The sequence below is a fragment of the Ceratotherium simum genome, chromosome 5 (genome assembly GCF_057802395.1).
Source record: "Ceratotherium simum simum isolate JZ-2026a chromosome 5, ASM5780239v1, whole genome shotgun sequence".
NCBI classification, from domain to species: Eukaryota; Metazoa; Chordata; class Mammalia; order Perissodactyla; family Rhinocerotidae; genus Ceratotherium; species Ceratotherium simum.
The window spans coordinates 10,251,493-10,263,698 of record NC_141904.1 but is presented as its reverse complement, the minus strand read 5'-3'; the positions used below and the strand labels follow the sequence as shown (position 1 = coordinate 10,263,698).

Sequence of the window (12,206 nt, the reverse complement as noted above, 5' to 3'; positions counted from 1 at the left end):
TAAAGTACAAGTGTTTCCTCAGTTCTTCTTATATTAGGCTTGCGTTTCATAGCCAATTCCCCTGCATCTTACTGACATTCATTCTACATGATGCCAGAGCATTTTCCTAAAGGGGCTTTTCTTAGAGGAATATGAATAGGGATTTACATATATATATAATAATAATTAAATTTATATATAACGAAACAGATTACAGGATGGTTTTTAAAACACAGAGTGTTAAAATCCTTTTGGCTATGTGCACACCTATGAGTGCGTGCCTACACTGCCACCCTGCATGGCACACTCCAGCAGGGTCCCTTCAGATTCTGTTTCTGTAGAAGTGGTGTCTTTGGAGTCACACAGTGCAACAAGCCCAGTTGTACACATGTACCTAATCAGACTATTACACAGGTACATATTTAGATGCCACGTGATACTGGAGAGAATTTAGGAGACTAAGCAAATGCAGTTAATACATGAAGATTGTGTAGTAGTTCTTTCACTCTCTATGCATTGAGCGGCTACTAAGAATAACCTAGGTAAATGAGGCACTGCCCCTTACTAAAACAAGAAGATAAATCCTTAAGCTATATAATATTATATTCAATTTGATAAGTGTATCAGACACTGTTGATTGCCAACCCTGCATCCATGCCCTCTTCTTCCCAGCAAAGCCCCAATTTGTTCAGACATCTACCCCTCCCCACACAGCCGTGTGCTCAGGATAAGTTGACCTCACTCTCAATTCCAAGGGTGTTCCCATTCCGCTTGTGATGACTGGTGCTAGGACGGCATGTATCGACTCTATTCTGCTGAATAAAAAGTGATGAGAAGCTGGCCAGGGCGCTTCTTAGAAGAGTCCTGACAGCCTAAGAGAGAGACAGAGGAGAGATGAGCTCTCTTCTTCCTCAGGATATGGCTGGGCTCGCTGAGGACACCAGCATGTGCCACACCCACCTTGCTGCCAGCCTGAGGCTGAAGTCAGCCAGGAGAAGAGCAGAACAGAGAAAAGGAAAGACCCTGGGTCCTTAATGACAATAGCAGCCTGCTGAATCAACCAGCCCTGAAGACTGCTCTGGGCTTCTAGTTACCGGAGATAATAAATGTCCTTATTGTTTAAGTCTGTTTCAGTCATGGTTTCTGTTACTAGCAGCTGATTGCATCCTAAGAGATACAGATGTTTTTACTTTCTTTTAACAACTGAATGTACACAGTCCTAAGGAACCCTAAAGGAGAGAACAACTAACTCCACCCCCCAAAAGTGTTAGGAAAGGCTTCACAGAGGAGGTTCTTAAGGATGCATAGAAGTTTGCCAGGTAGAGAAGAGGGCATGGACTTTCTAGGGAGAAGCATACAGAAATCCGTGAGCACGGTGCCAATCAGGCACATGAAGCAATTTGGGACAGCCAACTAGGGCAGCTGAGATCAAGGGCCCCAGAACAGCTGAGGAACAGAGAGTGTTCAAGAGGGAGGGATGGTTGGCAAGAAGGTCCTGCGGAAGAACTGAGTGAGCTCTTTGTGAGAAGCAGATTTGCTCTGTTTCGGAGCAGAGGAAGCTGCATGTGGAGACATTATCTGAAGGGAGAAAAGAGAATTGAGATACGACGATGACATGGAGAGGAAGTTAAAGTCAGAATTAGTTTATATGCACATGTACGTGAGGAAGAATTTAGCAAAGGCATCTGAGTAGAGGAATTTCAAGATAACAGGAATAAAATAAAGCCCAGTGAAGAGTATTCTTCATCACTATTACCAAAAAGTGTTCTTTACCATTGATTTTTTACAGTGAGAGATTCTTTAAGGCAGGAAACCGGCAATATTATTTTAGTCACTCAGATATAAAAAATACGATTCAAATGCGGGAATGAAGAAGGAAAGGGTGTGACAAATATTCTAAGGAAGCCAAGTTGATGGACGTCATTTAACTGTCTGTGGATAGTATTCACAAATATTAGACTTTAAGTGGTGTCTCCACAATGGTTAACTTTTTACTTGATATTTATCTATCTCCTCCATTTTATTGAAGTCTGTCAGAACACTGATTTATAGAGATGATATGGATTTGAATTTCAAATGCTAAATGCGTTTCCTAACGTTTACCCCCCGGTTTAGTTTTACCCTGAGATTAGTCAGGGATAGAAATGAGAGTAAAAATATACAATGCCTTCTGGTTATTTAGGGCTTTTGTTCTTTCTCTGCCCTCCCACCACCCTTCTAAATTCAAAGAACTAAAGGAAAGTGTGGGTGCTGCTAAAAAGTGACACAATTTATTGCTTTGTGCTAGCTCGCTATCAACTTGCTTTGGTGAAGAAAAGAGTCCCACGGGGGTTTCAGAACACTAGCCAGCAAGGATATTCCAAGGTGGAAAGTGGTCCATGAAGCTGTTCCACCTTGGGATGCCTCGTTCAAAGTGTCTATCTTCTCACAGGATAGAGTCACATGGGAAACGACAGAAAGTCCCAACCATCAGATCTTCCACCACGGTGGTGTGACCAATGTTTGCCCCCATCCTTGGTGCATACCCGACAACATGCACACAAACACACATATGAACACACACACAAACACACACCCATGCAGACAGAGCACACACAATATACACAAAAACACACACACACATCCACACACACAACACACACATTTCACAAGACTCTGGGATTCCTACCATAGCATTATAGATAACTTTTCTCCAGAAATTATCTCAGCCACCAACTTCTACACAGCTAACACCCTTCCTTGCAATCATCTTAAGAAGTTTACAGAAGAAATATAGAGATAGAGATCTCTAACTAGATACACACTGACTAAAACAAAATGATTTCTTACTTTATGTTTACACAAAACAGTCTATGTTTTCTCAAACCAGAGGTGGAAACACTACAAACTATTGTAAATAGTAAAAGAGGGAGGGACTTTCCAACAAATAGAGATTGTCTCCCAAACCCCCTCTTCATCACAGGAGAAAATGGAGTGAGAAAGAGAAAAGATGGGAGAAAATAGAGACGAAACTAAGAACTGCATGTTCAATTTTATTTTCCAGGTGAAGTGGTTCTCAAACTTTAGTACATCAGAAGCTTCTGGAAGTTTTATTAAAATGCAGATGGCTGGACCCTACCCTGTGTTTCTGACTCAGTAGGCCTGGGTTGAGACCCACATATTTGCATTTCTAACAAGTTCTCAGGTGAGACTGATGCCGCTGGTCAGCGGACCTCGCTGTGAGAAGCACTGTCCTATAAGACAATAGTTCCCACCCGTGTGAGCGCCACGCCTGTTGTGGAACTCCATCAAAATCCACGCCTTCTCAGGCTCATGCACATGGGTTTCAAAAACCTTGGAAAACCCAGAGGTGTAACTAATGATTCTACCTTCAGTCTCTTCCAAAAATTCAATTCAATTAAACTAACATATGATGAAAGCCTATTTTGCATGATCCACATGAATAGGGCACTGTCCCTTCTCAAACTACGTACAGTACCTTCCACACCCTTGCTGGCAACCACAGGCAATTAAAACCAGAATGACTGTGGATCTGCAACAATGCTTTCCTGATGCTGGGGCAGGCGTTTGCAGGTCGTCCTCATCGCCCTCCCTGGGACATTCCAACCCAGCTACTTGGCATGGATGCACTTGCACAATATTGCTCCCACTGTCTTTCCCATGCTGGGCTTTTTGCAATGGACAGTATAAAGTTTCTGAAGCTTCAAGGTAAAAGAAAAACTTAACTACCTGCTGCGCCTCCCCAACCTTTCCCCACTCCTCAACTTCATGAGAGAGTTACATGTCAAGAGCAAGAGCACATCACGAATGTGAGGAGACGACAACTGTGGCTTTCAAAAATGGTGTTCTTGCCAATTATTCTGCACAGCCTTGTCCAAGTTGTAAATTTTCTGAGTTTCTGTGTCCTTATATGCAAACTGAAGAGCATCACTCCTATTTTGCATGACTGTGGATTAGCAAAACGCAGATAGTTAGATATCTCAATCTCTATGTTTCTTCTGTAAACGTCCTAAGGCACCATCACCTGGCACAGAGTAGACATTTATTAAATAGCAGCAACACGTTTAGGGCTAAATGTGTAATACAGGTGAAAGAACACGGGTTTTTATGGTCCTGGGTCTGAAGCTCAGCCCTCCTCATTACCAGCAAATTACTTTATGTCTCTAACTGTCAGTTTCTTCATTTGTGACTTGCAAATGATAACACCTCCCTCCAACACACATGCACACATAAACACACTCAGGTTTGTGATACCTGGTGGCTGCATGGAGCCAAACTGCCAAGGTTTGTGTCCCAGCCATGGCATTTAGCAGACATGGGACCTGGGTAAGTTACATAATTTTTTGGATCTTCAGTTTCCCCCATCTAAAAAATGGTAGCTGTGAGGATTAAATAAGCTAATATATGTAAAGTACTTATGACAGCATAGTTCATATCATAAATGCTATTTGTGTTAGCTATTTTTATTATATGTTATTTTGACATGCTCTATGTTTAACAAATGTTAGTTATTCATATCCCCACTTCCCTAACCATACAATTTTAATTCAATTTAGACTAGATATAATATCTCCGTAACTAGTTTGAATCAAATTCATTTTCCTTTTTTTTTTTTTTGTGAGGAAGATCAGCCATGAGCTAACATCCATGCTAATCCTCCTCTTTTTGCTGAGGAAGACCGGCCCTGAGCTAACATCTATTGCCAATCCTCCTCCTTTTTTTCCCCTTTTTCTCCCCAAGGCCCCAGTAGATAGTTGTATGTCATAGCTGCACATCCTTCTAGTTGTTGTATGTGGAACGTGGCCTCAGCATGACTGGACAAGCAGTGCGTCGGTGCGCGCCCGGGATCCGAACCCGGGCTGCCAGTAGCCGAGCACGTGCACTTAACCGCTAAGCCACCGGGCCGGCCCCCCAAAATCGTTTTCTTGATGTGCACCCACATTAGCCTTCAGAACCCTGAGAGGGATCCTGTGAGGCCTATAGTTTGCTCTATGGGCTTCCTCTACAGCTCCTCAGGGATTCAGAAGCACAGCAGAATATATAGGAGGTTATTCTCTTAAAATCAACTTTTAAAAACCTACAGAGAGCAATATGCCTTTGATTTTTCTACTTTTTCTTTGGCTAACATTTTGCCTTGTTACATGCCGTCCAGTTGGCTCCGACTCCTGGCAACCCTGTGAATGAGTGATGTCCACAGTGTCCTGTCCTCAACAGCCCTCCTCAGCTCCTGTGGACTCATGCCTATAGCTTCCTTTTGGAGTCAATCCATCTCATATTTGGTCTTCCTCTTTTCCTGCTGCTTTCTATTTTCCCAGCATTATTGTCTTTTCCAAAGAATCCTGCCTTCTCATGATGCGCCCAAAGTGGGAGAGCCTCAGTTTTATCATTTTTGCCTCCAGCTATAGTTCAGGCTTAATTTGCTCTGGGACCCACTTGTTCATCTTTCTGGCAGTCAGGGTATCCGTGGAGCTCTCCTCCAACACCACATTTCAAATGAATCAATTTTTTTTCCTGTCAGCCTTCTTCACCGTCCAGCTAACGCTTTACAGCATGGAAAACCTTGCCCTGAGCTCTGAAATCAACCTTTTTACACCAAAAGGGAGAGCAAGTTTAGTTCACTGGGCTCTTAACCCTAATTACCTTTCCTGCAGATCCCTTGAAATTAAACCAGAGCTACTCTGATTTTCATAGGACATGCGTCCACAAACCCCTGAATCCAGCCAGCCCTCACTGTTCTGGTGGTGTAACTCGCTCTCCTCACCTTTCTGACAGTAAATCAATAGGATTGACTGAGCACCATTACAAAATGGGAGCAGGACTGGAAGAACTAAGAGGGGTGGAATTACTAACAAATGCTGTCTGGGAGAAAGGCCTGGATACGTTAGAAGCCGGTAGGTAGGGTTCTGGGGAGAAAGCTGCTGATTTAGCTTGGAGTGACTGAGAGCCGCCTGACGGCTGAAGTCAGTCTTGGCCTGAATTCTGAAGGACTTTTGCAGCTGGAAGGGAGCTTAGTGACATCTATTTCATTTCTTCCTCATTTTACAGATGAAAAAGAAAAGCCAGAGGTTAAGTCACTTGCCCAACGTAATACATCTAGCTACTGAAGAAAAAGAAAATCATCAAGATTTAAAATCCCAAATCCCCAAGAGAGCATCCAGTGCTTTCTCCACAAAACATGCCACGTTTGAATAAGTAAAAAGCCTCCGAAGGGCCTTCGAAGCAGGCGTCGGGTGTGAAGCGGTAGTAAACATCTCCTGTGGGCCTGCCAGTCAGGAAGGCGGGGCTGGACCAGGCAGAGCAACACGGCAGGGTGGAGCCACACCACGTCCAACAGCCCAATTTCATCCTGAGGAACCTCCGAGCTGTGCTAGGATGAAATTAAAGCCTCAGGATTTTTCAAGAAACATAGCTTTTAAACCTCGGTGATTCACTATGTAACTATATTTTCTTTAAATCTTGAAAAACATGCTGTTGAGTGAACTAAATTGACCCTATTAAACTGCCAAGTTTACTCATAGATGATCAGACATAGTTTAATATGATATAGTTTAATGAATTCAAAATCTGAGCTTCGTGGCTTGACATTTCTCTTCTGCCCACTAAACAGTGAGCAAAATTTCCACAAGCATTCAGAGACTGTCTCTTCTACTGTAAGGCCATCAAATCAAAGGTAGAATTCTAAGAGGTTTAGATTGTTCTGTCCCTAAACTCAGATCCCAACCCTCAAATGCATGGCATTATGAATGTCCTATAAAGTATGGGAGCCCCTAGTGATGTGTAATCGAATTCTTAATGCTATCAGGGAACAAGGAGCAATTTTTCTTTTATAAACAATGAGCAAGGGATACAGAGCCCCAAGTGAGCAGCACTAAGTGCACCAGCTGCTGTCAATCAATATTTTGACCATTAATAGTCATTTAAGCTTTTAGTCCAATTTAAATGAATATCACCATGGCTTATATTTTAAACCAGTAATGGATTCTAATCCTTCAATTTTGAAATAATGAGACCCATAGACTGTCATGAGACACAATTACCCATTACTGTTCCTGGTGAAGCAAAAATATTCTCATAATGCTGCCACTAATTTTTAAAAGCATCCTAGGACCCTTAATACCAAGAGAAAAGTTATTTTTCATACAGTGGATTATTTGTATTTGGAGTATCAAATTCATCGCCAGTGAACACAGAGTCAAACCAAATACCACACATTATTTTTCTTGGGCTCTATGACCCTTCATATGATGTTTTAAGGTTAGCAACTGGGAGATTGTATCTAACAATAACTATAAAAGAGCAGTTATATGTTCTATTTGATCACTTTTCCCCTCATTTTTCTTTAATTGCTTATTTCCTAAGTCCCTGCTCCCTTGAGTTTTTTAATTAGATTCCCTGGTATAATGATAAAATGCATCAGCATCTATTGTGTCTTCTAAAGGACATTTGACACACATGAATGGAATACCAGCGGAAAGGCAGATGGCAGACTGGGCTGAGGTATTACAGGAAATTCGGCGCTTGAGAAAAATATTTATGGTTCTTGCTACAGTGAAAGTGACACATTACACAAATAGTTGATGAGAGCAAGAGCAGTAGTCAGTCCATTAGGAGACTGTCAGCCAAATTCATTGGTAAGCATGGACCATGAAATCTTAGACAACGTTTTATTACAAATATATTTGTCTATAGAATAGAGATGTCTGAGGTACAGTTTGTTCTCAAATGTGCATCTCCTTTAAAAAAAGAGACTTTTAAAGGTTTTCATTTTAAACATAGTTTTGTTTCTTTTCTTCCCATTGATTATCACCATGCCCCTGGTAGGGCTCCAGCAAAAACCATGGGTTCCATCCTCTAATGACAAAGGGGTTTATGTAGTCCTACTTTATAATTTCACTCTTTCGGACTTCCTGGAAAATAGAATCTATCTGACTAATCCTAAAAGCATAAACAGTTTGAGGATGCATCTGGATCTCCCAGACACATCCTTTCCACAGCACAATTAGTGAAAGAATTTACTTATTTTAAAATATCTTCGATATCTCGTAGTAGAGATGGAGGTTGAATCCCAGCTCGGCAGCTAACTAATTAACTACATGACCTCCATCTCTCCCTTTGTTTCCTCACCTGTGAAATGAGGATATTGGACTTATGATCTCTAAAGCTCTCAATCTATGAACTCCAAATTCATTTATAACTAGGCAATTAATTCACTTGGCATCTCCTTTTCCCTTATCATTTAAAAGTGTTTATTAGGGGGGCCGACCCCTGGCGTAGCAGTTAAGTGTGCACACTCCGCTGCTGGCGGCCCGGGTTCGGATCCCCGGCGCGCACCAACGCACCGATTGCCAGGCCATGCTGTGGTGGCGTCCCATATAAAGTGGAGGAAGATGGGCATGGATGTTAGCCCAGGGCCAGTCTTCCTCAGCAAAAAAAGAGGAGGATTGGCTTGGATGTTAGCTCAGGGCTGATCTTCCTCACACACACAAAAAAAGTGTTTATTAGAATGTCCCGTCTTGTTACTCTCCTATAGTTTCAGACTATTTTATTACATCACTGACAGAAAGTCCCTAATAAACATTTCAGGTATAACATTTCAATCATCCCTGAAGAAGAAATACGAGAAGAAATACGAGAAGTCACCATATGGACTATATTCAGAGATTATCAGTGAGAAATCTTTTAAGATGCACATGAACCTTATTAGACAGGTGGATAAGTAAAAGCACATGGACTCTGCCATGAGTCACTTTTCCGTTTTGGGGAAGTTACTCCACTTCTTTGAGATTCAGTTTCTTCCCCTGAATAAGGAGGTGGCTGAAGAAGATAACCTCTAAGATCCCCTTAAGTTCCAATAATTATAATCCTATGTCAACAAAAAAATTAAACAACACTAAAATAAAAGCTTTTCATTGACTTATATAGTTCAAGATGATAACTCAAAGACACTCAAAACTCGAGTAACAGAATAGTTATACATATATATGCATGTCTTCATAATTTTTATAATCTTTTTACATTGCACCGTTTCGGAACTTGCTTCTAATAACTTTTGCATAAAAGATTCATGAAAGACAGAAATTACACAGCTCAACATAATCCCATCTTATAAACTTTAAGCCTAAATTGCCTTAAGAATAGCAATTCAGAGAAATTCCATCTCAACTCTTGTGCAATGTGCTAATATTTTATGACTTCAACCACAATTTAAAAGGTTCATGGAGTTTTTGAGGATTAAAAGTAACCCGGAATTTTTCAGGTGCAAAAGTAAAAATTACACTTATGTGTTGTGAGTATAAAGTATATTTCAATTTTAAAAGGTCACCAAAATTTAATCAAGTTTTACGCAACAATGACTCCATCACAGATAAGCTGAAATTGGCAAATGAGTCATAGTTCAATCAAATTCAGGGCTGTGAAGAAATCTTTCCCTTTAAAAAAGTTTGTGGGTCTGGGAGGAAGTAGGGAGAAAAGGGAAGTCAGAACAGTCATTACAAAAAAGTTTGTAATTTTTAAACCTCTGTTGTTTAGCTAAACCATATGTAGCCCTTTTTAACACCAAGAATTACACTGTTTCTGGCTTCTCAGTTTACATCCCATATCCTCATTGATTATTTATTAACCAACTCAAGAAAAAGATCCAGGTCTACTGATGATGGGGAAGGGTGAATGACTGGACCTAGGGCTTTACGGCCGACAGCATCACTTCCTTTCTGCTTACCTATTTCTGTTTAACCTGATTGTGAGGTTTTTCACCTCAAATGAGAGTTCTGTCCTGTACTTTAAGACTCTCAATACAAAGGAATTTAATTCTGTGCTGTAAGTGGATCAGCACAGTCTCCTGAAAGAAATTACACTGCTTAGCCTGAAACTTCCGCCTCCCAGCTCAAGTATCTCACAGTGGGATCCAGCTAAGGCATAGGATTTCTAATGGTCTCAAATCATGACTGTATGTTGTTAACATCAGGACATCATATGGTTAGCATATAAAACGTGCATTGATCCTGTTCCCTGATACTTGGGGATATAAAAGGCTTCAGGACTTCCAAAATGAGGGAAGCGAAATATAACTATATCTTTTGCTATGAATTATAGTAATGCCTCACCTGTTCCCATTGTGTTCAAAGTTTCTATCCATTATCAAGCTGAGATAAGAGTGGTAAAGCAAACTATTTCGTCAATAAGATCAGTTTTAAAACTACTGGTGTCTTGCATTTTACTTTAAAAGATGAGAGTACAGACTAGATAATCTCTGTCACATTTTATTAAACTTTCTGAAAGGGATGACATGGTAAACTGCACAGAAAGAGCAATACTTCGGGAGTTTAAGATGTTAAACAAATGCTTTTCCACACCTTGGGCTCCCTTCCCCCCAAAAAAGATACATGACAAATAAAACTGATAATGACAATAGTTATAAATTAGAAAATCTGAAATCAGGCTAAGAAATGAAAATTACTGCATAAAGAAACTCTTGTATATTAGAAGAAAATAATATAATTATTTCATATAATTAAAATAGATTTGGACGCAATTATTCTAACAGGAGGGGTGGGGTACGTTTCTGCAAGTTTTCTTCTTGAAACTAGTCTATGTAAGAGGATTTGCTCCATACATTTTTAAGAGATGTTATTTCTAGAACTTTATAATGCTCATCAGTCCCTCCTGTGAAAGAAGGTGCTCTTTGTGCCTGCACAGCCATCACTTCCCCATATCTATCACTACAGAAACAAACAGCTACCCTGCTTCCACTCCCCACATGACAATGGACCAGCATCTGTCAACAGACTCGCATTATGTGCCGCGTGAGAACATGGCTGTGACATTTACTCTGTGACAAGGCAAATTTCGGCAGTTCATCTGGAAAGAGACAAGCATTCATTATGCTGCAGCACCTTTCATCAAGCTAATGACACTTCAATCAGCACATTTTCTCCAGTTTCGGTACTTTGCCATCTGAGCACAAGTCTCTAATTACGCCCAAGCAACAAGTTTCACATCAATCCTACAATTTCCGCACTCACCGTACACCATCGCTCCTCCAGTTTCGTGCAAGAAGCGAAATCGATGATTTTTAAATAACCAGATTGTCAAAATGGTAAGGATGAGCAAAAAATTAAAGACAAGCAGCTCCACCGCTCCCTGATGCTGAAACTGATACTCATCCTTCTCTGACACGAGCCTTTGCTCTCTCTCCATTCTCCAGTCTTCTCAGGATTCCTTAGATAAAAACCTGGATAAGGGCTATTTTATCAACGTTTGCCCACGACAGTCTGGCTGCCTGAGGATTTCAGAATAAACACTGCCACTTAAGTTGCTACTTCACCAGCATTCTGCCCTGGCTTAGCATTCAGATGGCTTCTAGTTACAACTTCCTGTTTCTCTCTTAAAGCAGCCTCGTCTCTTTTCAAACTCCCGAGTGTGGTTTCATCATCGACTCTTACTGCCTTAACTGATTCATTCCACGAATTCATTATCTTTCATATTGGACAAACCTGCAAGCAATCATTCTGAGATCTTGAGTTATGATCTTGTTGTTTCAAGCAAGTCTCCTTAAGCTGCATAACTAGTGAATTGTAGATTAATAACAAAACAGATCACCTTACATCAGCAACCTTTTCTAAGTTCAAAAAGCCAACTCCAGAACCATAACCTAGCTCACATGCGAGATTTTTTCCTTTCCAACCAAAGCCTACCAATGTGGTAGAGATTGATAGCTCTGGTTTGACCTAAAATGATTTCACAGAGAGTTTTTTCAAATTAAGAAGCAGGAAAGAATTTCGTATATGACTCTCTCTCAGTTTGATGTCTTTTTTTGTGTGTGTGAGGAAGATCAGCCCTGAGCTAACATCCATGTTAATCCTCCTCTTTTTGCTGAGGAAGACCGGCTCTGAGCTAACATCTATTGCCAATCCTCCTCCTTTTTTTCCCCAAAGCCCCAGTAGATAGTTGTATGTCATAGTTGTACATCCTTCTAGTTTCTGTATGTGGGACGCAGCCTCAGCATGGCCAGAGAAGCGGTGAGTCGGTGCGCGCCCGGGATCTGAACGGGGTCGCCAGTAGCAGAGCGGCGCACTTAACCGCTAAGCCAGGTTGGCCCTCTCTGTTTGGCTTTATATAACCGGTAGTCACAAGAGAAGCATTTAAATTCTGAACCAATTGTTTTTGCTTTTAACAAGAATAATGAAAGCAAAAGACAAATGGAAAATTCTGTCTCCATCTCTACGGCT

General features: G+C 41.0%; 1 protein-coding gene across 1 annotated transcript in view; it reads right to left on the bottom strand.

Moving 5' to 3' along the window:
• The window catches only part of SLC9A9 (solute carrier family 9 member A9), a 539,379-nt gene extending 528,072 nt beyond the window's left edge, over positions 1-11,307 (bottom strand). Inside the window, exon 1 of the mRNA XM_004419282.3 lies at positions 11,001-11,307. Within this exon, the coding sequence (XP_004419339.2) occupies positions 11,001-11,175 (175 nt within the window). The 5' untranslated portion in view covers positions 11,176-11,307. The remainder of the gene's footprint in view (positions 1-11,000) is intronic.
• Between the last annotated feature and the right edge of the window lie 899 nt (positions 11,308-12,206).